Source organism: Drosophila navojoa, chromosome 2 (assembly GCF_054131105.1).
Source record: "Drosophila navojoa isolate 15081-1374.11 chromosome 2, UAZ_NAV_1.0, whole genome shotgun sequence".
In the NCBI taxonomy this organism is placed as follows: Eukaryota; Metazoa; Arthropoda; class Insecta; order Diptera; family Drosophilidae; genus Drosophila; species Drosophila navojoa.
Window position 1 is genome coordinate 21834000 of NC_142890.1, and position 27011 is coordinate 21861010.

The following is a 27011-nucleotide window of genomic DNA, read 5'->3' on the forward strand; positions in this document are numbered from 1 at the left end:
CAATATATTGCAATTTTGCTTGTAAAATAAAATTGTCCAAATAGAAATTTATAGGTTGGTGTGTGTCTTGGGTACGCGAGCTGCGAGCTAAATTCTAGGTATAAATAACGACAAATACGTCGAAGTATAATTTAATATTCCGGTTTGTGTCTTGGCTAATCATTTGATCTCTTAGGTATAAGCTTTAGGCTTGAATAAAATACCAACAAACAGGTACCAAAATGTACCAATTGATGTTTTGGTGCATGTCTTGGATAATCCGTTTATCAATTTAATTAGTTTGTGCTTATATATGTATATGTAGCCTAGCAAGGAACAACTTTGGTTTAATTGAATATTTGGCTTCGTTTCAGTTCAAAATGTTCAGGCCTCTTGGCTTTCACTCAAGCCTCTATGGAGTCGACCTCCACTGGCACGACAGGAACGGGAGCTGAACGTGCCATTTCCTTCAGCATGTTGCGGCCCCAGTAGATGCTCACATCGGCGCAGTTCTTGAAGGTCTCTTGGGGACCACAGCCCAAGGCGCCAGTGCCATTGCCACAGTTGCCCCAGTTGTTGGCTGCACAGATGTTAAATTGACATACATACATATATCTCTATGATATATCTGCAGCAGAGCAGCACACTTACCGCCTACGTAAGTCCAGCGGAGCACGCAGTGCTGACAGGTGAGACCCTCAGGCAGGATGACGGTCACATCGAACTCGCCAGCCTTGGTGCCGATCTCAAGCCGATCGCTGCCGTCGGGAAAGCGCAGGCGATGCTGATCGAAGCACTCCTCGGACTCCCCTCCAAAGGCATCCAAGTTGCACAGGTGGAACTCAAAGTGGCCCAGATGATTCGTGGTGATCTTAACGCCAACTGTGATGGCATTGGCGGCTATGTAGCTCTTGGTAATGACACCATTGCCACCAATCTGGCCGCCGATCTCGTTGGGGCGCGGTTGCGCAGCCGAGAAGTTGTCGCCGCACAGGCCGCATCTGCCGCCATTGTTTGCCTGGGTCTGCATGGCTGAAATGAAAATTGTATAAAGTGAGCTTTGGGCAGGGAGCATTTATCCGGCTGGTGGCGCGAGACCTACATATAAGCCACCGCAGAAGAGCTCGTTGTCATTGTAGTTCTGGGGCGCAGATCCATCGAAGCGCCAGCGCGAGGACCGACTCGGCGGGCTCAGCATCATGCCGTGCGCCTCGATCTGCTGCAGACCGATGGCCAGAAGGAGTACGCCGCTTAGCAGGTACTTCATCATATCGTCAATTTCACTTTCACTGTGTCCGTCCCAGGCCGTGCGCAGGCCTTATATTTCCCAGGCCGCACCATTATCTGGATCCCGATTATCGAACGGAGAGTTTTACGACAGCTCTTCAGCTGCCACCCGACGCACGTTATCATTTTGAGGGCAACACGCAGCCCATGTATACGCAAATAATAATAACATTAATTTGTTTATTTTGGCGACCACTGCGACGGGGCGTCTATGCCAGCGAAATCCGCTTAAAGCCCGAATAACCATCTCTAATTGGCATCGTAAAGAGCGCTCATAAAAATGTCAATTGTATGCAAAGAATTTGCCACATTTGTATTTATAAACATCTTTAAGTACTTTCTGGGGGGGCCTCAACAGATCAATTGGCTTATCAGAGATATATGTATGTACATAAATATGTATGCATGCGTATATATACATACATCTGTTGTTTTACTCATACTCTTATCAGTTATCAGATTTCAAAAGTATTTCTTGTATTTGCATTGACTTTTGTTTTTCTTGTGAATGAACTCTTCACATTCCCGATCAATAATTGCTTGAAAATGAATGAATGAATGAATGAATGACTGATAGAGTGACCTATTGAGCTTTAACAGAATTGGAGCTATACACAATTAGCCACCAACAGATTTTAGCATTGAGTCCTGATCTCTGAGTCTCTCATTTTCACACTCAATGTTTATTATATCAAATGTTTATTTATGTTACCGTTATATTTTCTGTGGAGCCTCAAGCAATCTCAAAGAAACTCAAGCTCGAATAGAGCACTCAAATTTGATATCTGGTTTTGTTTACCAGCCGCGGCCAATCTGCATCTGGCTTTGTTCAAGTGAGGATCGATCTAGAAATGTCCAATCTGGAGCAACATCTACAGTTAATGAACATCAAGTTTATAAATATTAATGCAAATCGAAGATCGTACACCCATCACTATGGCAGGCTACGTGATCAGTTTTATTCCATGCTAAAGCAGGAGGAGCCACTGGATAAATGGTTATGCGGACATAAGCTAGGTGGTTCGTGGTCTATAGAAACGTTTATCATCATTTCTCGATGATATGCTTGCCTTATCGTTAATCTTACGTCTCCCCTCTGTATCCTACACGCAGGAAGTTACGCAGATAAGCTGAAAGTGGCCAAGCCCGATGAGTTTGATTTGGTAATGCACTTGACGTTTCCAGAGAATGACAAGATTATTGTAAGAAAGGACAAGAATAATGCTGGCCATGTAATTCTGGACATGACGAATGTGCTGAAAGTGCTGCACAAGCAACGCCATAATAAAGTTGCCTTCGTACATTTAAAGAGCATCGTGAGTCGTCAAAATTTTCTGCTCGAGAACAAGTTGCAGGACTTGATAAACGGCGCTGTGACGCGAGCTCTGAATAGGATGAATAACCAAATCGAAGTCGACGGAAAAATGACGCCACTCGGCTATAGGCGATGTGGGCCGGCACATACGCTGTTCATTAATGACGGCAATATGAAGTATTCTGTGGACTTTGTGCCAGCCATCAGGCTCAGAGCAGAGCAAAATGTTTTAGCCCAAGAGCATTTGAAATACTTTCGAAATATCTCTCATTGGAACGCGATCCCGAAGCCCTCAAAGGGATCCCAGGACGCCAATGTGTCCTTTAGGACTTCCTACGATGAGGCCGAATGCGCCATGCTGAAGGGCAGATATAAACTAAAGGACGTTATCAGGTTTATGAAAAAGTTTCGCGACTCAAAGCAAAATATCAGCACCCTGAAGAGCTACTACATCAAGACCCTACTACTCTGGCAAATAGATGCCAGGCCAAAAAATTATTGGAAAACGAAACAACTCAACGAAATATTGATCGATGTGAGGATTATACACATATCACTAAATATACATTTGTATATATATTTTCCCATCAATTCAATCTTTTTCTGCAGATGTTCAGAGAGCTGGAGAATTGTTTGGCACCGAATGGCAAGAATGGAGAGCTTTTATATTTCTGGGACTCAAAACTGAATTTATTTTCAGATTTGACAATACATCAACGAAACGATATGTTGAATTGTATTTCAGCTGAGATCGCTAAACTTACCGCAGGAGCTAACAATTTAACAGATGCCATTCGTCAGGATATAACAAACTCTCTTAGTATGAACAATAAATAAAATTAATTATATGTATTACTTAATATTTATTCATTTTTATTTTTGTTTAGCCAATCGCTTGGAGCGGTCTGTAGAAGATAAAGAGGAGAGCGAGTAGACAACCAAATCGAAGCTACATCCGAATCAACAGTTATTAAAGTTAGGCAATTATTCTACGGATCCATTCGGCACCCAAAACTTATCTTACGATACAAGGCGCTGGACCAGTGTAAAGACTATAAAATATAATTTTCAAATTTTGGACATTTAACGGTTCACAAAATACATGCAAAATACACAAAATACATACATGCATACCTAAATATGTGCATACAAATACTAAGTTTGATTTTCAAATACGTCATGTTTAAATTCAAAAGGGAGATTTGTGTCACCGGCATATAGAAACAATCATCTAGTCGTCTCAGGTCATCAAAAATTACTCAGCTCATATTAAATCAATCTTTTGTTTGGAGCGGTTAGTGTTTTTAATTTTAATTTTAATTTTTATTTTTTAATACAAAGTTGGTTCGCTACTTCATTTTTTGTGTAAAACAACAAAGATTGGGCTGGCATGACAAATTAACTCCGTCTTGTCGTTCCGTCGTTGTCATACAACTAATTCGACATTTTTATGCTTTCAGGATGCAGCCACACCGATTGTGAAGGTAATCGATTCACTTGTACAATCGACATCCCACACGGCTAATAAATAAGCTATTCGAATTTTGTCTAAAAATCAATGAAATCGGTGAGAAATTAATGTAAGTATTTGCTACGTGGATGATTTATAGTAACCTTACTTCATATACAATATTCTTTGGTATTCATGTTGGTTACTTTATTGAATTTTCCACAAAACATGACGCATCTGCATTTGGATACGCCTTTCATTTATGCCGGACACACACGCACACACACACATACACCAAACAACATTTGTGAAACACTCGCACACGTAAACACGCAGTGCGTACTGCTCAGACACACACACACACACACACAAACCAACAAGCAGAAACAGGCATCAGCAGTCAAAATAGATACGAAATAGTCGCCACCAGCAGCAGCAGCAGTAGCAGCAGCAGCAGCAAGTGCACCTCCTACACAGTCGAACACACATTGGAGACATGGCGCACATAGTGGAAAATCAATTGTTTGCTGCGGCGCAAGCTATTGAGCAGCAGTTGGATCAGGAGATCGATCGTTTGGACAGCTTTGACTCGGATGATTTGAAAGCCCTGCGAGAGAAGCGCATACAGGAAATGAAAAAGTTAAACAATAAAAAGCAGGAGTGGTTAAGAAACGTGAGTCGTGAAGGAAGCCCATCTGTTTGTTTTTTAATTTTAATTATATGTTTCTTCTAGGGTCATGGCACCTATTCAGAATTAGCCGATGAGAAGGAGTTCTTCGAGGTTTCCAAGAAGTCGCCAAATATTGTGTGTCACTTTTATAGAGATAGCTCTGAGCGCAGTCGCATTGTTGACATGCATCTGAAAATACTCGCTGCCAAGCATATAGAGGCCAAATTCTGCAAGGTGAACGCCGAGAAGACTCCATTCTTGACACAGCGTCTACGCATCAAAGTACTGCCAACAATAGCTTTGGTTAAGGATAGTAAAACCAAGGACTTCATCGTAGGGTTCACCGATTTGGGTAACTGCGATGACTTTTCCACAGAGATGCTTGAATGGCGCATCGCCCACTCGGGTGCCATTGAGTACAAAGGTGATTTAATGCAGCCACCAGATGTTAAGCGCAAACCGTTCATAAATCGCGCTCAGAAGACAATACGCGGCGGCTATGACTCCGATGATTCCGATATTGATCTCGATGACTAACGTGGCGCCCACAACAAACGACAAAATATTAACAAACACAGCCACAGAGTAAACACTAGCTGCTTGGTACTTGGTTGCGCCGGGACAAAAACAATCAAAAAAAAAAAAAAAAAAAAACAAAAAAAAAATCAAAACCTAGCACATGAATGTAGGAATCCAATTAGGCATACTTTATCGTTATTTATTAAATTGTATAATTCCAATCGAGCTACTGCTACTAACCCTAACAACCCTCACCCAAACTCCTATTGGCATATAGATGGGCTCACTAAGAGCTTATGTGGTTGCCTTTCCTCCATTTATATTTAAACACACACTAGTGCCCAGCTAAAAGCCAGCCCTCCCTCTATATTATACGTTCTATAAAGGCCTTGAGGCCTTTGGCACAATATGAATAGTAGTACTTTTGCATGGCATTCGTCGCAAATGAATGTGTGAATATAAAAAAGACATAACTGGCCTACATACATACATATACATATATATATTTTTAAAAATATTTGACATTTGGCAGTGATGCATTTCCTATTGTAGAAATAACTAACTCACATGTACAAGTTTTTTACATTTATTTTTGTAATTCTACGAATACGTCAACATGAAATCGTCTTCACATTAAATGGCAAGTACGGAAATGAATTTCCAAATCGGGGTCTTTTTGTATGAACTGGGCAAGAGTGCTGTTGAGTAAGATATACCCATGCAGTTACATATCGATCGTTAATGTTATGTTGATCTTCTTTAAGGCGATGATTGGTTTAATGGGAGACTTGATCATCTAATCGTTGGCTTTGGACAGAAGATACAGAGGTCCAAAACTAATCTGCGACAAAAATATAGGACAAGTTTCGGGCCGAACGATTTTTCGTTGTAGGTCAAATAGAAACCGTTATTACCTGCTTGCAAATGTGGGTCATAAAACATGTAGTTAATCCCCGACAGCTTGCACGTCATAAACCCAAGCAGATGCAAGTTAAACTTAAATTTACCTGCAACTACAAACAGATATAAACATATATAAAGATGCCGCTGAGTCTGAAGCTAAGGCAGTTGATCTTTGATTTTGGCACAGCCAACAAGTCGCGATGGTGCTCGATACTGTGACGAGGAACATTGTAAAGTCATTGAAGGATAACTATAGCTACGAGGAAATCGCACAAATGCTGGAGTGCGATGTGGAGAGCGTGGTCAGCTGCATTACGGAGACGGAGCTAAGCAACAGCAAAATGCCAAAGCTAAAGCTGAGGCCGTTGCCGGAGTTACAGAATAGACGAGAGGTTGGACGGCCGAAGGTGTTCGAGAATCGCAAATTGGTGGAGCAGATGCTGAGAGAGCATCCACACTACACATCCATAGATGTGCAGCGCGAGCTAATAAGTCGATTTGGCATTGAGGTCAGTCGGCGCACTCTACAGCGGCGCATCAGTGAGATTAGGGCGCGCCAGTCTCCGGCAAGGAATGGGACCCTGAGTGCGACTGTTCGGCAACGGCGCTTGGAATGGGCGCGCGCTCATGCGGAGTGGACCGTGCAGGACTGGCGCAATATCTTCAATATGGACGATCACAAGTCTACGATGGGCACAATGCCCAAGGAAATATATGTGGACACATTGCTGGGACCGGACTGCGGTGATTGCAAAGATTTGAATCTGTTGGAGCAATTAATGAACATATTACAGCCCAAGATACAGGATCAGGCACCTCAGAATGTCAGCGAGTTTCGATCGGTGCTCTACGACATCTGGCACAGCGATCAGGAGCTGGTCAACAAGATTGAGCAGCTATACGAGACGATGGCATGGCGTGTGGAGGCGGTTCTCCAAAACGGCGGCGCAGAGATCGAATCTAGCTGAATAGATGCAGCGATTTGAGATACATTTTGTGATAACATAGATACATAAACCTTAATTAATAGGCGAATATATTTTATTAAATAGTTTAGCTTAGACTAGAGTTTAGTTTTATAAGACATAAGATTGACACATATTTGTATAGCGAAGCAGGTTTGCAGGCGTCATATATTGAATTTAAAATTAAACTATCTGCTGCGTGCACACACACATTGAAACGTACATATGTATGTATATTGGAATTATAAATAATTGTGATATAGGAAGTTACGTTCTACGTAGAAAGAATCGTCGAATTGCAGCTACGACTCCATTTACTAACACCTAACTACCCCTAACAAATTGAAATAAAGGCATTAGTCAACTCGTGTTAAACCATTTGGTTAACTGGATAATCTTTGGCGTTTGCTGGGCGACACGAGCACAGCTGCAGGCTGGTTCTGATGCGCACCAGAGATTGCGTCAAAAATGCTAGTCTCAGACCGCTGATATTCGCTGCCTATGTTCTCTAAATTAAGATCCGCATTCAGCACAAGAACCTAGAAAAATAGAAGCCATTTAGCAAGTCTTATGACAATGTGAATAGGTTCGTCACTAATTCACCTTGCACTGTTGTGGACGACGCTGGTGTATTAGCCAATCCTCGTGCAGCTCGTGCAATTCTTGTAAATACTTTAGGGGCACGCAGCTCTCTTCGGATCGTGCACGCTGTCGTATACGCTCGTATGCCACCTCAGGCGAAGTGCGCAAATAGATGATCAGATCAGCTTGCACGTGTATCGACTCGGCAATGAATTTGTACCACTCCTGCAGCGTATTGTACATGCCAAGCTCCAGGGATCCATTGCGATACATATTCTCAACGAAACAATACCTGCCACAACAAAATAAAGTTGGGTTAAAAATCCTACTTAGAGTTCGTCATTTACGGCATACCGTGAACTGAAAATGGAGCGTTCAATGATTTTCAATTTTTTGTCAGTGGCTGCCGTGTGGGCTTGAAGCATCGTTAGTGTGACGTATGACTGAAAGGGCATGGCCCATTTATGTGGATCATTGTACATTTTTTCGAGCAAATTAACACCGTTCACATTACGCCACTTCTCAACGGGCTCTGTGATAAGGCAGACGTCCTTGTCATATTTCTGAAAGTGATTCAAGAATGTCGTCTTGCCGCTCCCAATATTTCCCTCAATTAGCACTGTGAAAGGCTGCGTGCCCTCAGCGAACTTTCGGCCATTGGATGCGCTTGCTTTTGCTGTGGCCATCATCGCTGCCAAACTAGAATCTGTGCGTAAAAATGTAAGTATTCTATAAGTAAATCTAAATACAGATCTTTAAAAGTCGACGAGTCAATGGTGAAACTCGTGAAAATGCAAAAATGACGAAATGCAGTTGCAGTACAGTAAAACAGATTTCCCGAACTAACACGCCGCCGAGTGATCACGATCTGTGTCGAAAATGGTAAAAGAGCGGGAACTCTCTTTGAAATGGCGGAATTTTATAATGTTTGTTTTGGTTGTTGGTAACAGCTGTTCGATTAACAATTTGCATATTAAATAAGAATCGATAATTAATAAAAAAGAAATTACATATGTGCTTGATGACTTTATTTGACGCTATCATATTTTACAAGATTATCACATAAGCTAGGAAGTGCGATTTGTTATGTAGTATATTTTATTTTTAGCCACTTTGTTTTTATTTGAGCTGAGTAGGGTCGCAAACTGGAACGCAGAAAATACCGGACACATTCATAAGACTGCCCAACACTGGAAAGTAATGCGGTGTAAGTTGTTTGATATTAAATTCTTAATGTTTGCCTCTGGGTTCAAATTGTGTTCATGTTATTGATTTATAAGCTGTATAAACAAATTAATGTCAGAATGAAAAAGACTTAGTTGATAACGGCCCACTATCGATAAGTGGAAGTCGAAGTAAATAAGCTGCACCAGATAGATATTGATGTATGGCCACACTTTTTGTTATATTGCAGAAGGAGAAAAACGTAAATTGGCCTAATTTTGTATTAAAACTTTCCGTTTGCACTCCACACGGATCGTTTCCCCTTTGGATTAGCCCGTCATATCTGATAGTAAGGAAAACGGTAAGTTGATAAAAAACAAACGTCACTCTATCAATAAATCAAGCTCAAATTTTAAGACCCAGCTCTGGATTGAAGTCCACGAAGTTTCCCCACGAAGTTGATAAAAATATCCAATATCCACACAAAAACCTTGAAAATATGCATATGAGAGGAAATAATCTAATGAATGTTAATTAAATGGCATAAACAAACGTGGACATATTCCAAGGCAGTTCTTAGAAACTTTGTTTCTTTTTATCCTAAAATTTTCTTTGCCCACCTGACGCATTTGGCGACGAAATTTGTTGAAGGTCTTATATAAAGGTTTAAATACTTTAATTGCCACTTAAGCGCTACTGCTTACAGCAGTATTGCTTGTTGCTTTCGCCATATCTCACTCCACTTTCCTGCCCGCCCCGACCACTTTAAGTTTTCAACTAATAACAATACAGGTGCGAACATATATACACGTGTACTTGTATATATACATACGGATGAGACTAATTATATGCGGAACAAAGGTCGTATTACTGGGATATTTGTAAGATGTAAATTTTAGTGTGTTGATGACTTTTCAACTCTCGATTTAGAGTGATAGTGTAAATTTTAGATGTGTGCGTGTGTGTGTGTTCTGTGTATACGAATTTCTAATAAAAAAATTTCCATTTAAAATTTTGTCTTAAATTTTAATAATACCTATATTTGTATATATTATTCGTTCATTCAGCTCATTCGTTTAGAGGCCAAGACAATTGTGATGGAGTCCTCTGCAAATCTGCTGGAGCGCGTTAGCACTGGCAGCGATAAGGAGACGGCCAGCAACAGCATCAATCCCAGCGGCAACGATCAGGATTCGGGTGTGCCTTCGTCGGCAGAGATGGCGAATACACCTGTGGCGCAGAGCGCCGCTGGCGATGATGTGGATGAGGATATTTTCGAACAGGTGACAATGATACTACGCAAACGACGGGGCTGGGGACCACAGGACTCTCTCAGCCCCAGTGGCCTTGATCTAGATTTGCTCGAGGATGACGATGAGCTCGTTGAAGAAGATGATGCCGGTTGCCCGCTGCCCTCGACGCCAGAGGACACTCAGCTGATAGAGGCCGAGGTAAGTTGAATGTCACAGCCACAATCAGCTGTGTGCAAGACTAAATTGCCCCAGCACGCGCTCTGTTATCTCCGTCTGACCCAGTGGCCACTGTTGCCTATGCAAAATATATAATATATATCAATATTCATGTATACATTTGAACATTCGTATTGCAATCGATTGCTCGCACTTTGAGTGCCGCGACCGAGCTTATCATATCGTTGAACTCGCCAGGCAGCCACCTGTGTGTTCTCCTCAACGAAACACCCACCCACACCTGTATACACAGTTAACAAATATATATACATATATATATATATATGTATTTATAACTTATTACCGTCTGCACGCCTTGTCGGTTCAGGTGCGCATTGCGCTACGAGCGCTGGATTTGGGCGCTAGTTGCCGACAAGGCACAAAAAAAAAAAAACTAAAAGCAAATACGTAAAATTGCTATACAAAAACAAAGTGACGCAGATAAGAATTTTGCGTTCAACTATCAATTTTGCTCACTCTTATCTTATCGCGTGCCTCGTTCGCCTTTCTCTTGTTCCGTTTTAAGTTTGTACACAATATTAAAAAAACAGTAGGCGAGCGAGAAGCGCGTCAAAGTACAAACTTGCCTTTTTGTGCAAATTATATTCTATTTGTTATTTCGAATCAAATTTTATTGGTTGCCAAATGGCACAGTCGCGGGTTGAATTCGACGCTGTCATTAACGTGAGCGGAACTCAAGAATCTGAATCAATTGAGCAAGAACCCTATGAAGACTCAAATCAATTAAAATCAAGCGAAATCAATGTTAGTCGAATTGCTAAATGTATTTAATTTTAAGCCTTTTAATCAGTCTTCGATTGTGCTGCAACTTAATCACCTCCATTTATTTTTTAGATGACCGAAGTCTTAAAGGCAGGTGTACTATCGGATGAGATCGATCTGGGTGCGCTGGCACACAATGCCGCCGAGCAGGCCGAAGAGTTTGTGCGCAAGGTAAGCTGAAAGCTAAAGCAAATAAAAACTGGCTGTTTGTTTATCTTTTTTCATTTCATTTAAAATGTAAATTTTAATCATTTTGTATCTACACATGGAACTAAAGCATGCTCACCGTCTTTTTAAATAAATATACTTATATCTTAACAAATTGTTCTAATTTCTTTCAATCTCATTTGCCTAATAAGTATAAATCAATTATATAAATACAATTTATACAGATTTTCGTGATTCTCATAAACATTTTGCTTGTTCGCAGGTCTGGGAAGCCAGCTGGAAGGTTTGCCATTACAGGAACTTGCCCAAATGGCTGCAGGACAATGATTTCCTGCATCGCGGTCACCGTCCGCCGTTACCCTCGTTCCGCGCATGCTTCAAATCAATATTCCGTGTCCACACAGAGACTGGCAACATCTGGACACATCTGCTTGGTTGCATTGCTTTCATTGGCGTCGCACTCTACTTTGTGTCCCGTCCCACGGTTGAGATACAATTTCAAGAAAAATTGGTATTCGGCACATTCTTTATGGGCGCCATTATTTGCTTGGGATTCTCGTTCGCTTTTCATACATTAAGTTGCCATTCTGTAGAGATTGGAAGACTGTTTTCCAAGTAAGCCCCAGACACATTCGCTCTTATCTATTAATATTTATTAATTGAAATTTAATTTGTATTTTAAGACTGGACTATTGTGGAATTGCGTTACTCATAATGGGCTCCTTTGTACCGTGGCTTTACTATGGCTTTTATTGTCACTACCAGCCAAAGGTGATATACTTGTCTGTGGTTTGCGTGCTCGGCTGCTTGTCTATCATTGTCTCGCTGTGGGATAAGTTTTCGGAGCCCGCTTTGCGTCCGCTACGTGCTGGAGTATTCATGAGTTTTGGACTGTCTGGCGTCATTCCGGCCATTCACTATAGCATCATGGAGGGCTGGCTAAGTCAAATTAGCCGCGCTAGTCTTGGCTGGCTCATACTAATGGGTAAGTACTAGAAACGGTAATTTATTTATGAGTTTACTAAATTCTTTATTTGATTTCAGGCTTGCTTTATATACTGGGCGCATTATTGTATGCTCTTCGCGTCCCTGAGCGCTGGTTTCCCGGCAAGTTTGATATTTGGGTATGTGTGTTTGCTCTTCGCTTTTGTTTTATATTGTTAATGGATAGTTTCACGAATGAATTCCCTTTAACAGTTTCAGTCACATCAAATTTTCCATGTGCTCGTAATAGCGGCTGCCTTTGTGCATTACCATGGCATCTCGGAAATGGCTATGTATCGTGTCACAGTCGGCGAATGTACCGTGCCAATCGAGCCTATAACATTCTAAAGAATCTAGAAACTGCAAAAACTACAATCGTCACATACAATCATACACGAGCACTCGCGAGAAAACAAACCATTTGCACATACAGGCACCAAAAATGAGAAATGTAGCGCCGTTTGACAATGCAACCATTTTAGCGTTCGGTACGCCTTTGTTCTTTGTTAATTGGATTCATACAAAAGCCAACATTCATGATGGATGAAGAATAATCTATTTCCGGAATGGTGATTGCAAAACTTACGTTATTAAATACTTAGAAAAACCACATTTATTATAATCGAATGAAATCTGCAGTAGCTTAATATAATTATTTATAAAATTTATCTTTTACATATTTTTATTTAGAATTATACGACAATCTTTGAATATTTCGTAAACATTGCTGATAATGCTGTAATTTGCTATTTTATTTTATTTATTTACTTTTTTTTTTCAATTTGGAGTTATCGCAAAGGAAATTTAAGAAAGCATTTAAACATGCGTTGCGATCAGGGGTATAAATATTATAAACTATATACGGCCAAGCTAGCAATTTAACTTTAAGCCTTCAAATCCAGAAACTAAATAAAATCATATTTGAAGCAATAGTATTTCCGTGAATCAAAATATATAATAATAAATATTGTTATAAAAGGCTTTGCTTATTTATTATTTTTATCAATATATGCAGTGTCTGACTAGATTCTATTCCATGCCTTGTCTATTGTTTGTTGTCAATATAATTCGAATGGAAATATTGCGTTCTGCATGCATTAAAAGAGTTTTGGCTAAAAGCTGGTTCGCTTTGTTAGGTTTTGCTTCTAACTGAAGTCGCTTAGGCTCTCAAGGTGAAGTATGCCCTGAGATCACAACGGGCCAGAACGCAGGCGAGTTTCCTCATCTAATGCTGATGTTCTTAATTGATGCTCTTCATTACTTCAGTTTAGTGCGCATCTTGCAGCTTCGTCGTATCGAAATCTATCGCGGCAAGCGCGACCGGGTTACTAGTTTAGTTTGTTTATTTTGGTCTTGGGTTAGACAGCGAGGGCAACGCGCTGCTTGCTAATGACTGGCAAAAATTTGGCTCAAGAGTTGACTTTGACCCGACGGATCGACTCGATCGACTGCGTTAGATCTGACTTGCCTGTCTGTTATTATTCAGCTCTTTTTGGTTCTACTTCAAGTTTTTTGTCTTTCTTGACACTATGATAGATCATTAAGCATATACATATATTTTTTAAACACCATTCTTAATTATGCAATTATTATTGTCTTAGTAACAGCTACTTACATGTGTATCAAAGAATTTAGTTTGTATTTCTTTTATATTTCAAGTTCAGACTTTGAAAAGAAATAGAGAAAACAAATGCTGAAAGCTTATTCATACAGAGAGATTTGTATACAAACTACAGTTATTTCATCCGATTGAAATTTTTATTGCGAACGATTAGCCCCATTGATGCATAAAACATTTTCGTTTTGGGGCTTAGGTATTTCTTTTCGGTTTTACATACAGGTCAAACATGAAGTTAAATTTAGAGTCGTGTTTGATCTTATCTGGGACATCGCCTGCGGCGAAGGGCGAACATGTTCTCGGCCCCTTATAACTATAATAGTTATAGCTCAGCATTGTATTGTGAATCTCGTGCTGGTCCATGTTGTAAGTGGAACCGCGCTTAACACATTGCAATTTCCCAAAATTTTTGGGCTTTCACTTTCAACTAAGTTGTACGAGATATGCGTGAGCTATAATTTTGTTCATTATATTTAATGCGACAATCAAGTGGGACCATTATATAGACCTAAAATTGGGCAACAAGACTTAGTCATGCTGAATGCGTCTAACTTGAAAATGTGAATGGAATAAAATTTGATTCAAGAGGAATTCAGATGTGTCTGATTATCAAATGTATTAGCAGGTCTATTAGTAGCTCAATTAGCAGGTCTAGGCACACATGAATATCAATTTTCAATTAAATCATATCAATTTTCCCCAAATGATTTCCTTGCATCTTGTATGGGCTTTTACTCATTCAGAGCATGGCATATTCGTTGTGTTTAATTCTGATTATATTTTATATTGAATATGCTTTCTGAGCAACTCGGAAGCTGCACAGATCTTCAATGCGTAGTTCAATGTCGGTATCTGTGCATGGAGTTCAAGACCCTCTGATTTCATTGATTTTGTGATTTTATTAATGGGTTTTCTTCAGCCGATTTCATGCGTCTAAATCAATAATACAGACAGTCAGAGGCAACGGTAATCAACTTGTGTCTTTCAAGGTTTTTGGCGTATAAGTGTTATGGTCAAGGCTGAATAGACCCCAAAGTCGTTGCATGCGTGTACCCATGTGTGTGTGTGTGAGTGTGTGTGATTTCTAATCAGCGTGACAATTGCGAGTTGCTTTTTTTTTCTCTATTATTTTTTTCACTCCACTGAATCACGCCATTTAATGTGGCTCATAAATTGAGTTTTAATGTAAACTCAATTAGTGCGTTCATATTAGCAAATGGGAAACAAGAAGTAAAGCCAACAGAAGACAAACAAAGGGTACAGAATTTTTTTGTCGGCCGCCTAATGAGCAGATACTGTTGTGTTGATTCTTGCAAACAGCGGACATTGAATCCCAATCATTTTCATGCAAATTATGCTATCTTGCCAAGTTCAAAAACATTAAAAGCGTATAATAGACGGACGGAGCAGTAAAAAGAAAACGCCTCGGAGCTGCTTCGAGCTTGGCAGCTTGCAGACTGCCAATTTTTGTCCGATTCGATGTTTTGTAAAGATGCTATAAAATATATGGGTGTATACATATGTATGTGTGAGTGTCGGTGTTTATTTAAATAAACTAAAAAAAACTCACTAATCGTATGAGTCGTTATACCAGAGTACAAAAAACACATACACACACACACACACACACGCATGGAAGCTTGTACACAGGTTTGTGTCTTAAGTCTTTTGTTTCCAACGTGTGACATTGAGTTGAAAACTGATTTAATTGATGCTCGATTAGAGCACAACATATGCAAATGCTGTAAGCGATTTTCGATATTAAACCAACTCGAGTTGCCATAGACCAGTGTAGATGATTCAATCAGGCTTCTATGATATTATGATATTGGTCTAGTGATACTACTAGCGGCACACTTTTAACTTAGGCGCACTGATTAAGCAGCTGAGGCACGCGTCAAAATTCGTTCACCTATAAATGGTATTATGCGCACATTGACGACAAAAGTGTGACTAGCAGCTGTTTGGTAATTGAAATGAAATGCATGTACGACGCCAATGAATCGCCCCCGCCCTCTCTCTCCCTCTTTGAACTGGGCAAACGCACGATCATACACACACACACATGAGCAAAATAACACACACGCGCCAGGCATAATTAACTTGGGCTTCACCTTCAAAATTGCGGAAGCTGAAACGTAACCAAAATCGGATTTGGGCGCTGCTCAAAAAATCTGTGAATGAATCGTTAATGAAATCGAAATTAAAAGTAATGCATTCAAATTCTTGTTTGTGAAGTCGACACATCACATCAATCAGCAGCCGCTCTGAGCTCTCTGAGTTGTTAACACCAACGGGGACCAAGGCAGCTCCGGCAAGTGCCAAATTGCAGCATGCGCCGCATTGTGGCTGGTGGCAAATGCCAGCCAGCTTGTCAGCCCGCCTCTGGGCTCCATTGTGGACTTGTCTTTGTTTTTAGTGTGCTGGCTTCTAATGGGCAGGGCCCGAGCACTTCGAGTCGCAGTCATATTCATGCCAGCGCCTACATAATGACACCGTGGCCCAGCTTGATGATGACGTTGCTTAAAGTTGCAAGTGGCCACTGGAAGTTTTTGGATTGCCTTGTCTGCGGTTTCACCTAGTCGCCGTCAGTTTGGCTTGGTCTTGTGGTTGTGGCCTTTTGCTGCCATTAAATTGCACAATAATTTGCACACTCAGCTTCATATGGGTCGCCTGTGGGCGCTGCCTGGGCCACTCGACGGCAGCCCAAGAGTAGGGCTCGGAAGCTGGCTGCCGCTACTTTGTCAGCGAAGATATATGACAAAGTTATGCCATACCCAATCAGTCGAACGCCAGCAAAATTGCAATAAAATTATACGAAAAAACAAAAAAATAAAAAACAGACTCATTGAAGGCGTTGATAATTACAACGTTCGACAACAATAGATAGAAATTATTGCTTTCTAATAATAACTTATGTATGTGCATATACTTAACGCTAATCACCGATCGATAATTACCTTCTAATACTGTGTGCTGCTTAGGGTCTGATCGATTAATATTATAAAATCCTAGAACACATGCCCTCAAAAACATGCAATGCCAATAGCATAACCAAAGACAATCACACATACACACACACACACACTTACTCACTGGCTATTATACAATCATGCACACACACACACGCGAGCGATTACCTTATACAGAACTGACGCGATCGCCACATACATTCTTGTGGCTAAATTAACGAGCTGGTACAGATCGACGATCGGCGATCGGCTTCGGCCCTCGTCTCGTGTCCGATCGATCGAGTCTGTGTGTGCGTGTATTTGTGTGCACCTGTGTCTGTGTGTCGGTGTTTGCAGCGGCGCATAGAAGACGGCTTGTCGCGTCCGGATGTCGCTTAGTTTGTTGCCGGCGCTTTAACCGCAAAGTAAGCGCAAAAGCGTGAAGTTGGCCCCACTGGCAAAACTAATATCCCTCATATTGCTGCTGTTGTTGTGAAGCGCCGCGTGTTCCATAGAATTTAGAATAGATATAACAAATTTATATAGTATTGTGCGAGGATAACGAAAAGCGCGCTTAAGGATTTCCTGTGCTCTCAAATAGTGCCGTGTGCAGTGTCGTGCCACTATATACATATATCAATCGATACACATATATATTTATATAATACAAATCCGAATACAGCAAAAGGCAAGTGCAGAACTTACAAGAAAAACCTAAAATATTAATATTAATTTTGAAAATATGAATTTAATATGAATACGAGATGCGTTTAAATCGAAATTTCATATCAACAATGTTTCAAAACTGAGCCAGTTTTTTTTTCTTTGGTTCATTGCGAAAGAGTCGCGCGTGTTTGTGGACCAATTTCGAGCTCCCCTGAAAATGTATTGTATACAAAAGAGAAACACCAAAAATAACTCAGCTTGGGCATCTCCGAAACCAGATTACAACATGAACTAAAGTTTTAGCTGTAATACATATGTCGCAGAGGAGTATAGGTGGGCTGGCTTGGGGCCCGAGTCGTGAGCTGCAGCCGAGTCAATCACTGAAGTCAATCACTGATATGTAAATGATTTTCTTTTTCTCTCCGGTGATTGATCAACTGAAATGAGCTGCGCCAGATGATCGTTAATCGTCGATCGTCGACTGTTGACTTACCTCGATGCAGCCACGCAACAGTAACAACCTGATGTTAATGTTGTAAATACATACTTGGGCAGATGCCAATTTCCTTTCAATTCATTATATCATCGTGAAAAGCGACAATGAAATATATGTAGGCATACATCTTTCTTTTGGGAGCAATCTGGTCGAAGTTTGTGAAAAAGCGGCCAGCAAGTGCTAAACGGCAAGATACACTGTTTACTCAGTACGCAAATAACTGCGTGAATGTCTTGTCTGTACCCCCATATGAAATCGAAACTTTTGGGCCGGACTGTAACCAATTTCTCATATTTGTAAAATCGGCCGAGTGCCCTTCAGTTTCAGCTTCAGCTTCAGCTTCAGCTTCGGCTTCGGCTTCAGCCTCAGCGCTGACGTCGCGCTGGTAACGCATGCGCGCAATTTATTTATTTATGATTTTATAGCTGTTGTCTTGGCGTAAACAGCACGACCGCCAACCTGACGGGCTAGTTAAATTATCTTACTATCATGCAGGAAGGGAGAGGCAGAGGGAAAGACTCCCAGAGAGAGGGAGAGGGAGCTAGTGAAACCGAAAACTAAAACAAATAGCTAAAAACTAAGATCTGTGCTGCACATCCGTTCGCACGTTGGCCAAGTACAGCGCTGGGCGACATAGTTTCTTATGTGTAGCTTGTGGTCTTTTTGGTGACATCTGGCTCAGTCTCTGGCTCTGGCTCTGGCTCTGGCTCTGTGACATAGTATTTTTAATTTTGCGTCCAATTGGGGTCACATGCGTGGTCGGTCACACCTTCGCGCAGAAATCATCTGCATTTCAACTATGTTTGGGTTTCTCAATTTTGCTTTTTTTTTTTTTTTTATTTTGTTTGTGGCCGGCTGATTTTCAAATTCGACTTCATTTGCCTAAGTGGCCACGGTCGTCGCTCAACATTTTGATAATAATGGCAAGGTGAAACGCCCAAAGAGAGCAAGGGAAGCTCGCTGGGCAGAACGTCACGGCAACGATGACAGCGCCAAATATTGGAGGCCAGAAGTTTGGCTAATGTGAAAAGCACATATTAATATATATTTATTTATATATTGACATAATCCCGCCCACCCCCTCTCCCAAACCCATTCGATTTAACTACGTACTGCGCATGACTTGGTCAATCGCTACACCCTTGGTATTGAGCAAATGATTTGTCGAAATGCAACTGCAAAGCCCCAACCGCCAACTTAAACAATAATAATAATAACAATAATAGATAGAGTTGATGATGATGATGTCGCCAGCAGATAGATGACTGTTCATTAAAGCCAACTTTTGATTATGGCTGCGATGTGCCTTTGCATTCGCACTCCCTTTGGAGCAACTAATAATTGTGTTTTATTTTGATAGTTGCTTTAGGCACGGTTGTAGGTTCTAGATGTTTGCCTTTAGCTGTGTCGCAATTAACAGCTATTTACTGTTAACTTATGCAAATTGACAGCTAGCCAATATTAAACGAAAGACTGAGGCAACGAACTCTGAACTTGTTGAGAGTGCGCAATGTCCATAATGTTAATTATTTGGGCATTAATTAAACGCGTAATATATTCTTGAGAATAGAATGTTTTCAAATTTTAAGCAACAAATCAAGTAATGAAAATTTAAAAATAAAAGTGTTCTATAATTTTTAATATATAATATATAATATATTTTAATATATAATATAATATATGTATATTTTTTATGAATAGCGGGCATGAATTATTTTTATTTAACGGGGTTCACTTAATAAATTATTAGCACAAATTAACATCCTAATTCATTTTGAAGGTGACAAACAGTATTAACAAATTGATTCTAATTACAGCTAGGCACAAAGCAAGGGAGCAAAGATAAATCAACAAAATATAATAAAAATTTGGCAGGCTAAAGATTAGAGATCTCTAATAGGATTTGTGGAATTTCAAAAGATTTATGTAGATCAGTGGGTTAATAATTAAGCTAATTTAATGTACAACAAAAAAATATACGAGATTCGCTATTGATATTCATAAGATCTTGATAGGAGCATACATAAATTTCTGTAAAATATATTCTGTAAAATGTATGTATTGTAAAAACTGGATTTGTAGCTGATCGTTCGATTGACAGCTTTACGATATATGCTTCAAAGTAGCTTTTATAATAAACAGAATGGAAGGCGGAAGTGAGAACTCAATGTCGCCTGTCGATTGGAGGAATTTCGTCCGCTTCCTTGCATCAATTTCGGTTTTGGAGAGACGACAGCTAGCTGTAAAATTTAGCCAAATAAATAAAAGGCAAATTAGATTAGCCGGCAACAATAAAATCTTCGTTCTGCTGAAACAGCACTTAGTGAAACATAAATAACATATTTAAGCATTGACTGAGCAGCTGCGAGACCTTGCATCTATTAGGAATTTTTTCCAGCTCATTATAAATACCATTTAGAGCGCATGTAGTAGATACTTACTTGGCTAAAAAAATGCGATTAGATTGTTGCATTAACCCCACACGGAAGTGTTAACACTTGACATCGTTTATGGACTGATATATACTTAAATATGAGTGAAAGATATGTTGGTATTTGTTTAATTCATTATTATTTATTATACTAGTTTTAGCCAACGTATACGCACTAGTTCAAGGCGACGTCGGCGCGCTACAATGAAAAAAAAGGAGAAAAAACTAAGCTAATCTATATAGTAAATGCTATAAAAATCAAGTTTCAATAAGACGTCAATAATTTGCATAGAGCGTTGTCAATAAATTTGGATTCTCTTTGTAGGCTGCTGCTGGCCAATATGGCCCAAACGATGTTGTAAATCATATGTATGATAATGGTTAGAGGGAGATCTTAACGATGGAGGTATCTTTGGCAAAAGGCCGTTGGCCACACACCATCAAGGGGAGAGACATACGCCGATCAGTTTGTCTCGATTATGTTTTGTTTCCTCAAAATTGAACGACCTTGTCGATTTTTAGTGCGTTGCCATTGCTGGTGCGGCTGTTGATGTTGCTGCTGTTGCCCATAGCTAGCATTGGCAGCAGCAGCAGCAGCAGCACCAATCTTTGGCTGGCCTCTTGATCGTTTCATATGTTGCTGGTGCCCGACACTGACATTGTGTCTGTTGATTAATTTTATGCGTTGCACTTGTTCGTTTTGTTGATTGTTGTATTATACCCTGTACAAATGAAAAGCAGAGCGTATTGGTTGTATGTGCATTAAGTGTATAGCAGCATCTGTCATGTCTTCTCTGGCTAGTCAACAATGCTATGTTTCTTTCGATTCCTTGCACATCTTTAAAAATTCTTCACAATGTAAAACTTCAACTTCAATTCTAATTACTGGGTATCTTCAGTTGACTCTACTACTCTGTGTTGTTATTGTTAATTGTATTCAATCAACTCCCAATGACTTGACGAGATTTCGTATCAATAGAGAGCGACGCACGTAACAGATATGCAGCCTTCGCTTTAGCCTCTTATCAATTGAATGGCTCGAGCACTGGGCCGCCATCAGAGCTGAATGGCTGAAAGCCATGTGGCATGTGCGCCACTGCCAAAGCTGGAAGCACGCTTTGAGTGTACATAAAAGTCCGAGAAAACGAGGAAAAAATCAGAATATTAATATAGGTTTGGTTCTTTTGTGCGGATGCGTGTCTAGAATTTATCGCTCGGTCTCAAGCCCGGCTGATTATCGCATAATAAGAGACGTCGCTAATGACGTCAGCAGCCGCAGAGACAGTAGCGAAGGCGGGCAATTTGGTATCGAACAAAACTCCTATTTACTTACATTTTCAAGATTAGGCAATAGCCACGCTAATTGACGTACCCATCTCTAGGCCGCGATCACTTCGTGGCTTGTTTGCAGCATTATGCAAAGCACCTGCAAATATTTATAGAGCATCGTGTGGTGGGCGGGCTAGCGCATGTACCCTCGGCACCACCTTTCGAAAATGATCGGGATGAGCAAATTATTGAATTCATATGCAAAGCAGCAGCTTTGACTATTTTGAGGCGTTTAAGCATTCGGGATCGACGCACGCACACACACACGCACGTACACACACACTCATACATACAATGAAATTAATTTGCATGTGAACGTTGCTCAGGTTTAGGAAATTAATAGCTAAATAAATAAATATGCAAAATTTACAGCATAAGTTCTCGGAGGTGTTTGCCTAGAATGAGCCATCAGTCTGTGTATTTACCGACAAATGTGTGCAGTAAATATGTATACACACATATGTACCAGTATGTGGACAGGTTTAGAGTTGATTTATACAATGATGATAGCGTAGACGATGCCTTTGAAGAGCTGAACGACAAGACAAGACAGGTCCACTCCCGAAAGCAGTCAGCTTTGTCTTCTGCAAAATGGTAACGCCTAGAAGCTTTTGGCAATAAATGAGACTTATAGCTCTCGGCTTTATTGTGCAATCATTTTTTAACATTTATATTCAAATTGTCTGAAATATCAATACCTATTAGGGCAATTTATCGAGTAAATACTTTGAGCTGCTGATCATATGGGCAGCGCTCCCTTCACCAGCCTATATCTATATCATTCGAGCCAAGCTCTAATAATATTTGTTCCCTATATTTTTGCACTTCCTCTCTCTCTCTCTCTTTCTCTCTCTCTCTTGTTTGTTTGTTAAAGATATCATGGGGGAAACAAAAGTAACTCTGTATCTCACTATAGAAGCTAATAGAAAATAAAATGAAATAATTTGCTAAATTTCTAGAAAATAATTAACTTCATCGCACAGATGTGCAGTCTACACTAAGAGCACTTCACTTTTTTATTAGATTTTAGATAAAACAATTTTGGCAAAAGCTTAATGATTTATTATGATAGATAAATTAACATAAATAATACGCATTTCTGGATAATGAAATAATTAGTATATTTGTATCCTACTAATTGCCTACCTTATTTTATCATCCTACTAACCAACTAAAGATTCGCATTTACCTTAATTGGCAATCGTGAAATATTCATTTATTTTTTATTTTAAAAGATATTATAAACAGAAAACATAAACATACATATTTAGAAAACAAACTTAAATTGAGTAAAGCACCGTTTTAGAACAGTTAGCACCATTATTTAAGTTATGTTTTTACCTTACTTCTTCATTTCTTCAACTATTTCTTTCATTTTACTTCATTCCATTTGTTATTTTTAATTCAGTGAAATGAGCTAAAGATCAAATGTGACAACGCCTGTTTTTAATGTAGAACCAAAAAAATAGCTTGAAGACCATGTTTATCCGTATTCCGGTTTGGCCATGATATCACACATATTTCGCACTGACCAAAAAGTCGACAACTATAAATGGAATGGGGCATGCACTCTTGTGAGTGGGGATTTTCGCAACACTTAACTGATTATCGATTAACTCTTGCCAATATGATGTGAACTCTGGGGCTGCCTCAAGCTGCTTGCAGCGGATCAAATTCGATTAAGGCTGCCTAATTCTCTCGATATCCGATGGAAGACCAATCGCCTTTGTGGTAGCAGACAAAGTGCAGACACAATGCACGTGTCGGCTCGGGCTGATCGGGCGTACGCCAACAAAGTTCTCGCGGCTTGCCAAACAAACGATGACTGGCCACAAAAATGGGGGCCAACTCGTTTCGATTGGGCTACGGTCTGATACGTTTCAGTTAGTTCAGAATGACGGGCACATTTGCATGAGTCGCCCGCCGAGTGTCAAGAGCCGAATTGCAGGCGGCAAATGAGCGTGCCGCGTAATTAGAACGGCAAACGGCATTAGGCATTAGGCATCAGGCATCAGGCACCAGGCACTACTAGCATGATAATTTCTCAGCAAATATAATAGAGTTTTGTCACAACTGCTGTTTACCCATGATACATGGCAATTGTTGAGTGTGTGTGCAGCTCTTGCGCCATGGCATGGTATGCAAAGTGCGACTGCAAAGAACAAAAAAACCAAAACCAAAATGTGTAAACAGTTCAAGGCTGTGGTAAGCTCAATTTTGGTCGCCCGATTGCAGCTCTGCAGCGCCGCAAATTGCCCGGCTGGCCGCTAACCGCAGTGCGTGCAAAACTGCAGGCAATCAAAGCAGTTGAGTCAGCGAGACAAAGGACCTGTTTGAGCTCTTATCTTGCATCTAGCTAGCTTATAATTATCGTGCCCCTTCTGCCACATATAGATGTGCCACTAACAGGTTTCCCTATTCATCTCTCTCACTCTCGCTGGGAACAATGCCTCGAGCTTGTCTGCCCTTGAACTATCCTGCTCCTGACGGCAGCTTCTGCCACGATTCGCTGGGTTTTCTGGAATATCCCCAGCTTGCACAAAAACTAGATGACAATAAAAATCGACGTCCAGCGGCAACAATGATAATTTGGCATACGACTGCAAACCAGTTTCGAGCTCTATACATGAATATATATGTATATACCCAGTAGTAATGACAAAAGGGTTGAATGGTTCGCTGTCATGCCATTAATATTTTTCAACAACAGCAATAGTAATATATGAGTATTATAGTATTATATATATATATAGTATATATAGCAAGGAGTATTTATTATATTCATTACAACCACTCAAAGCTAGGGTATTAGCTCGTCACTCTGCCGCGTGTCATTCTATATTCTTTAATGTTTCATTGGTTTTGTGCAGCTTGCATTCCCGGCAGCGTGAAACTTTAGTCTTTAACCACAACCACAAAAAAGCTTTTAAACATTTTCATTGTATGGGAAAACAGAATTTCTGTATAATGCTGAGACAGACGTAGAGTGTAGAATTTATATAAAAAAAAAAATCAATTAAAAGGACTGATTAAGCATAAATCAAGTAAGGTTAATGCCACAAAACTCGGCTACGTTTTGCCTAATTTACATGTTCGTTTATTAGCTAGAAAATGTGCACTCAAGTGCATTGAACACATATTTATATATCATAAAACTTTATATGAATTTATATTTCCATGATGCTTATTTATAGTAAACATCCCATTAATAGCGCCGCATGGCTTAGGCGAGGGCGCGGCTTCGCCTTGGCTGTCAGACTTTTGTATACCTTTATGATTAACGTGCTAGTCAGCTGTATATCAGTTTATCAAACAGATTCAAAGACAGTTCAGGTGCTAATATTACAGCACTCGTTATTTGCATAAGTTAGCTAATCCTAAGCAGAATTGTCTGATGATATTTATTTTTCCCATATCGTACTTGCAGTTGGCAATATGTCGGTCAGACTGAACGAGACACAAACCATTGTTGACAAGATGGTCAACTTCTTCGTGGAGCACGAGGATCTGCGCACAAAGGTCTGTAGAAATCGTTAGTTGAATCAGCTGAACGCCTCAATATATAAATATATTCTTTTCATTTTATGCACAGAGCTGGTTCCTCTCGAATGCACCTGGACCGCTGTTCATGATTCTCGGCGCTTACCTGTACTTCTGCCTGTATGCGGGACCGCGCTATATGCGCGATCGCAAGCCGTTCGAGCTGAAGAACACGCTGCTCATCTACAATGCGGTCCAGGTGCTGCTCAGCTGGGTGCTCTTCTACGAGGGCTACAAGGGCGGCTGGGGCGGTCACTACAACTTCAAGTGCCAGCCCGTCACCTATGCCACGGATCCCATCTCCATGAGAGTAAGCTATCATTGAACTTGAATTGTTCACCTAGTTGTCATAGACTAATTCCTCGATTTCTATTTAGATGGCGCGCGCTGTCTGGCTGTACTACATTGCCAAGATCACGGAGCTGCTGGACACGGTGTTCTTTGTGCTGCGCAAGAAGGATCGTCAGATCTCGTTCCTCCATCTGTACCATCACACGCTGATGCCTGTGTGCGCTTTCATCGGCGTCAAGTACTTTGCCGGGGGCCACGGCACCTTGCTGGGCTTCATCAACTCCTTCATCCACATCATCATGTACGCCTATTATCTGCTCTCGGCCATGGGACCCAAAGTGCAGAAGTATCTGTGGTGGAAGAAGTACATCACCATTCTCCAGATTGTAAGCTAGACAGACAGCATTGGTTATATGTTTTATATATTGGATTAACCATTTTCTTTTCCTCCGCTCACCAGGTGCAATTCCTCATCATCTTTGTGCACACGCTGCAGATCCAGTTCCAGCCAAACTGCAACTTCCCCAAATCGATTGCGGCCCTACTGACCTTCAATGCCGGCCTCTTCACCTACATGTTCAGCTCCTTCTATGTGCACAACTACAAGAAGGAGGCCAAGCAGGCGGCACAGGCCAAGCTGGCGGCACAGGCCAAGTTGGCGGCCAAGCAGGAGTAGAGAAAGGATTACAGTTGATGCTTTTATTTTTTTGCCTTAATATCACGATCACCAAATGCGAATGCGGCAATCGTTAGTTAGGTTATAGCCTGTACACGTCTACTGTGAAGAGACCCATTTCAAGGGGCATAGCTCACACCCTTTTTAGGTATATCGTAGATCAAGTTGGGTGTCTGTACATTGGATATTACATTTTCTAGCTCTTAAGGTTCGTTTCGTAGTAGTATTTAAAGTCAAGTATGAGAGTGTGAACAGTCTTTGTACAGTCGCCATTGCGCAGTGCAAGCACAAGGCACGCGACGTATTGGCCAAGTATAATAGAACCAAATATTGTAGATTAGTTCATCGAAACGTATGTAGTTTTTATTTTATTGATTGGCGTGCAATAAAACTCTAAGACATACAGCGGATGGCAAAACACCAAATTGTCCTTATCAGCAATTATATTTGCCATTTCTTTAAAATAATATTATTATTGTAAATTGAGAAACTTTTTATTTGTGTAAAATGTGACAATATGTATAGATTTTAAAACAATAATAAAAAAATTTAATCAATTTGTGTGCATTTCTGCGTGCCTAAGAGTATGCTACAAGATCTTTCTTTATGTTGTGCAGCTAGTACTGACTATTCTCGATAGATGGCGTTTGCGTGTGCAGTCGAGCCAGCTCCATTAGCTGCTTTGAGTTTATGATGGGATATTTGAATATGTAATTAAATTTAATTTTCTGAGGAAAGCGCTTAATTTGGATACACAAATAAAAAGCGACATGTG

At 40.4% G+C, this 27011-nt stretch overlaps 7 protein-coding genes across 9 annotated transcripts; 5 read left to right on the forward strand and 2 right to left on the reverse strand.

The window, feature by feature from the left end:
- Positions 1–267: 267 nt before the first annotated feature.
- On the reverse strand, positions 268–1613 carry LOC115563522 (uncharacterized). Its single transcript, XM_030386629.2, has 3 exons — positions 1082–1613; positions 631–1003; positions 268–559 (listed from the first exon to the last, which is right to left on the reverse strand). The coding sequence occupies exons 1-3, from the start codon at positions 1247–1249 to the stop codon at positions 384–386; spliced, it is 717 nt and encodes a 238-aa protein (XP_030242489.1). The 5' UTR covers positions 1250–1613; the 3' UTR covers positions 268–383.
- A 436-nt stretch (positions 1614–2049) lies between these two features.
- On the forward strand, positions 2050–4564 carry LOC115563519 (cyclic GMP-AMP synthase-like receptor 1). Of its 2 annotated transcripts, none has more exons than XM_089262676.1 (6): positions 2050–2286; positions 2380–3116; positions 3191–3401; positions 3469–3875; positions 4042–4161; positions 4368–4564. In XM_089262676.1, the coding sequence occupies exons 1-4, from the start codon at positions 2118–2120 to the stop codon at positions 3513–3515; spliced, it is 1164 nt and encodes a 387-aa protein (XP_089118802.1). In that variant the 5' UTR covers positions 2050–2117; the 3' UTR covers positions 3516–3875; positions 4042–4161; positions 4368–4564. The 2 variants fall into 2 exon arrangements, with proteins under 2 accessions (XP_089118802.1, XP_030242483.2); XM_030386623.2 differs by having other exon boundaries at positions 4382–4564.
- LOC108658463 (phosducin-like protein 3) lies at positions 4435–5877 on the forward strand. Its single transcript, XM_018111131.3, has 2 exons — positions 4435–4704; positions 4765–5877. Exons 1-2 carry the CDS (start codon positions 4528–4530, stop codon positions 5236–5238), a joined length of 651 nt encoding a protein of 216 aa, XP_017966620.1. The 5' UTR covers positions 4435–4527; the 3' UTR covers positions 5239–5877.
- A 232-nt stretch (positions 5878–6109) lies between these two features.
- Positions 6110–7146, forward strand: LOC115563520 (uncharacterized). The gene has a single exon (XM_030386627.2). The coding sequence runs from the start codon at positions 6324–6326 to the stop codon at positions 7089–7091; it is 768 nt and encodes a 255-aa protein (XP_030242487.1). The 5' UTR covers positions 6110–6323; the 3' UTR covers positions 7092–7146.
- Positions 7147–8836, reverse strand: dnk (deoxynucleoside kinase). Its single transcript, XM_030386625.2, has 4 exons — positions 8681–8836; positions 8025–8376; positions 7692–7962; positions 7147–7627 (listed from the first exon to the last, which is right to left on the reverse strand). Exons 1-4 carry the CDS (start codon positions 8712–8714, stop codon positions 7472–7474), a joined length of 813 nt encoding a protein of 270 aa, XP_030242485.1. The 5' UTR covers positions 8715–8836; the 3' UTR covers positions 7147–7471.
- A 199-nt stretch (positions 8837–9035) lies between these two features.
- AdipoR (adiponectin receptor) lies at positions 9036–12906 on the forward strand. Of its 2 annotated transcripts, XM_030386620.2 has the most exons (7): positions 9036–9195; positions 9902–10285; positions 11159–11257; positions 11517–11869; positions 11938–12239; positions 12299–12378; positions 12452–12906. In XM_030386620.2, exons 1-7 carry the CDS (start codon positions 9058–9060, stop codon positions 12584–12586), a joined length of 1491 nt encoding a protein of 496 aa, XP_030242480.2. In that variant the 5' UTR covers positions 9036–9057; the 3' UTR covers positions 12587–12906. The 2 variants fall into 2 exon arrangements, with proteins under 2 accessions (XP_030242480.2, XP_030242481.2); XM_030386621.2 differs by lacking the exon at positions 11159–11257.
- Positions 12907–17193: 4287 nt separating this feature from the next.
- On the forward strand, positions 17194–26643 carry LOC115563514 (very long chain fatty acid elongase AAEL008004). Its single transcript, XM_089264210.1, has 5 exons — positions 17194–17495; positions 25157–25248; positions 25322–25579; positions 25647–25946; positions 26021–26643. Exons 2-5 carry the CDS (start codon positions 25165–25167, stop codon positions 26234–26236), a joined length of 858 nt encoding a protein of 285 aa, XP_089120336.1. The 5' UTR covers positions 17194–17495; positions 25157–25164; the 3' UTR covers positions 26237–26643.
- The last annotated feature ends 368 nt before the right edge of the window (positions 26644–27011 follow it).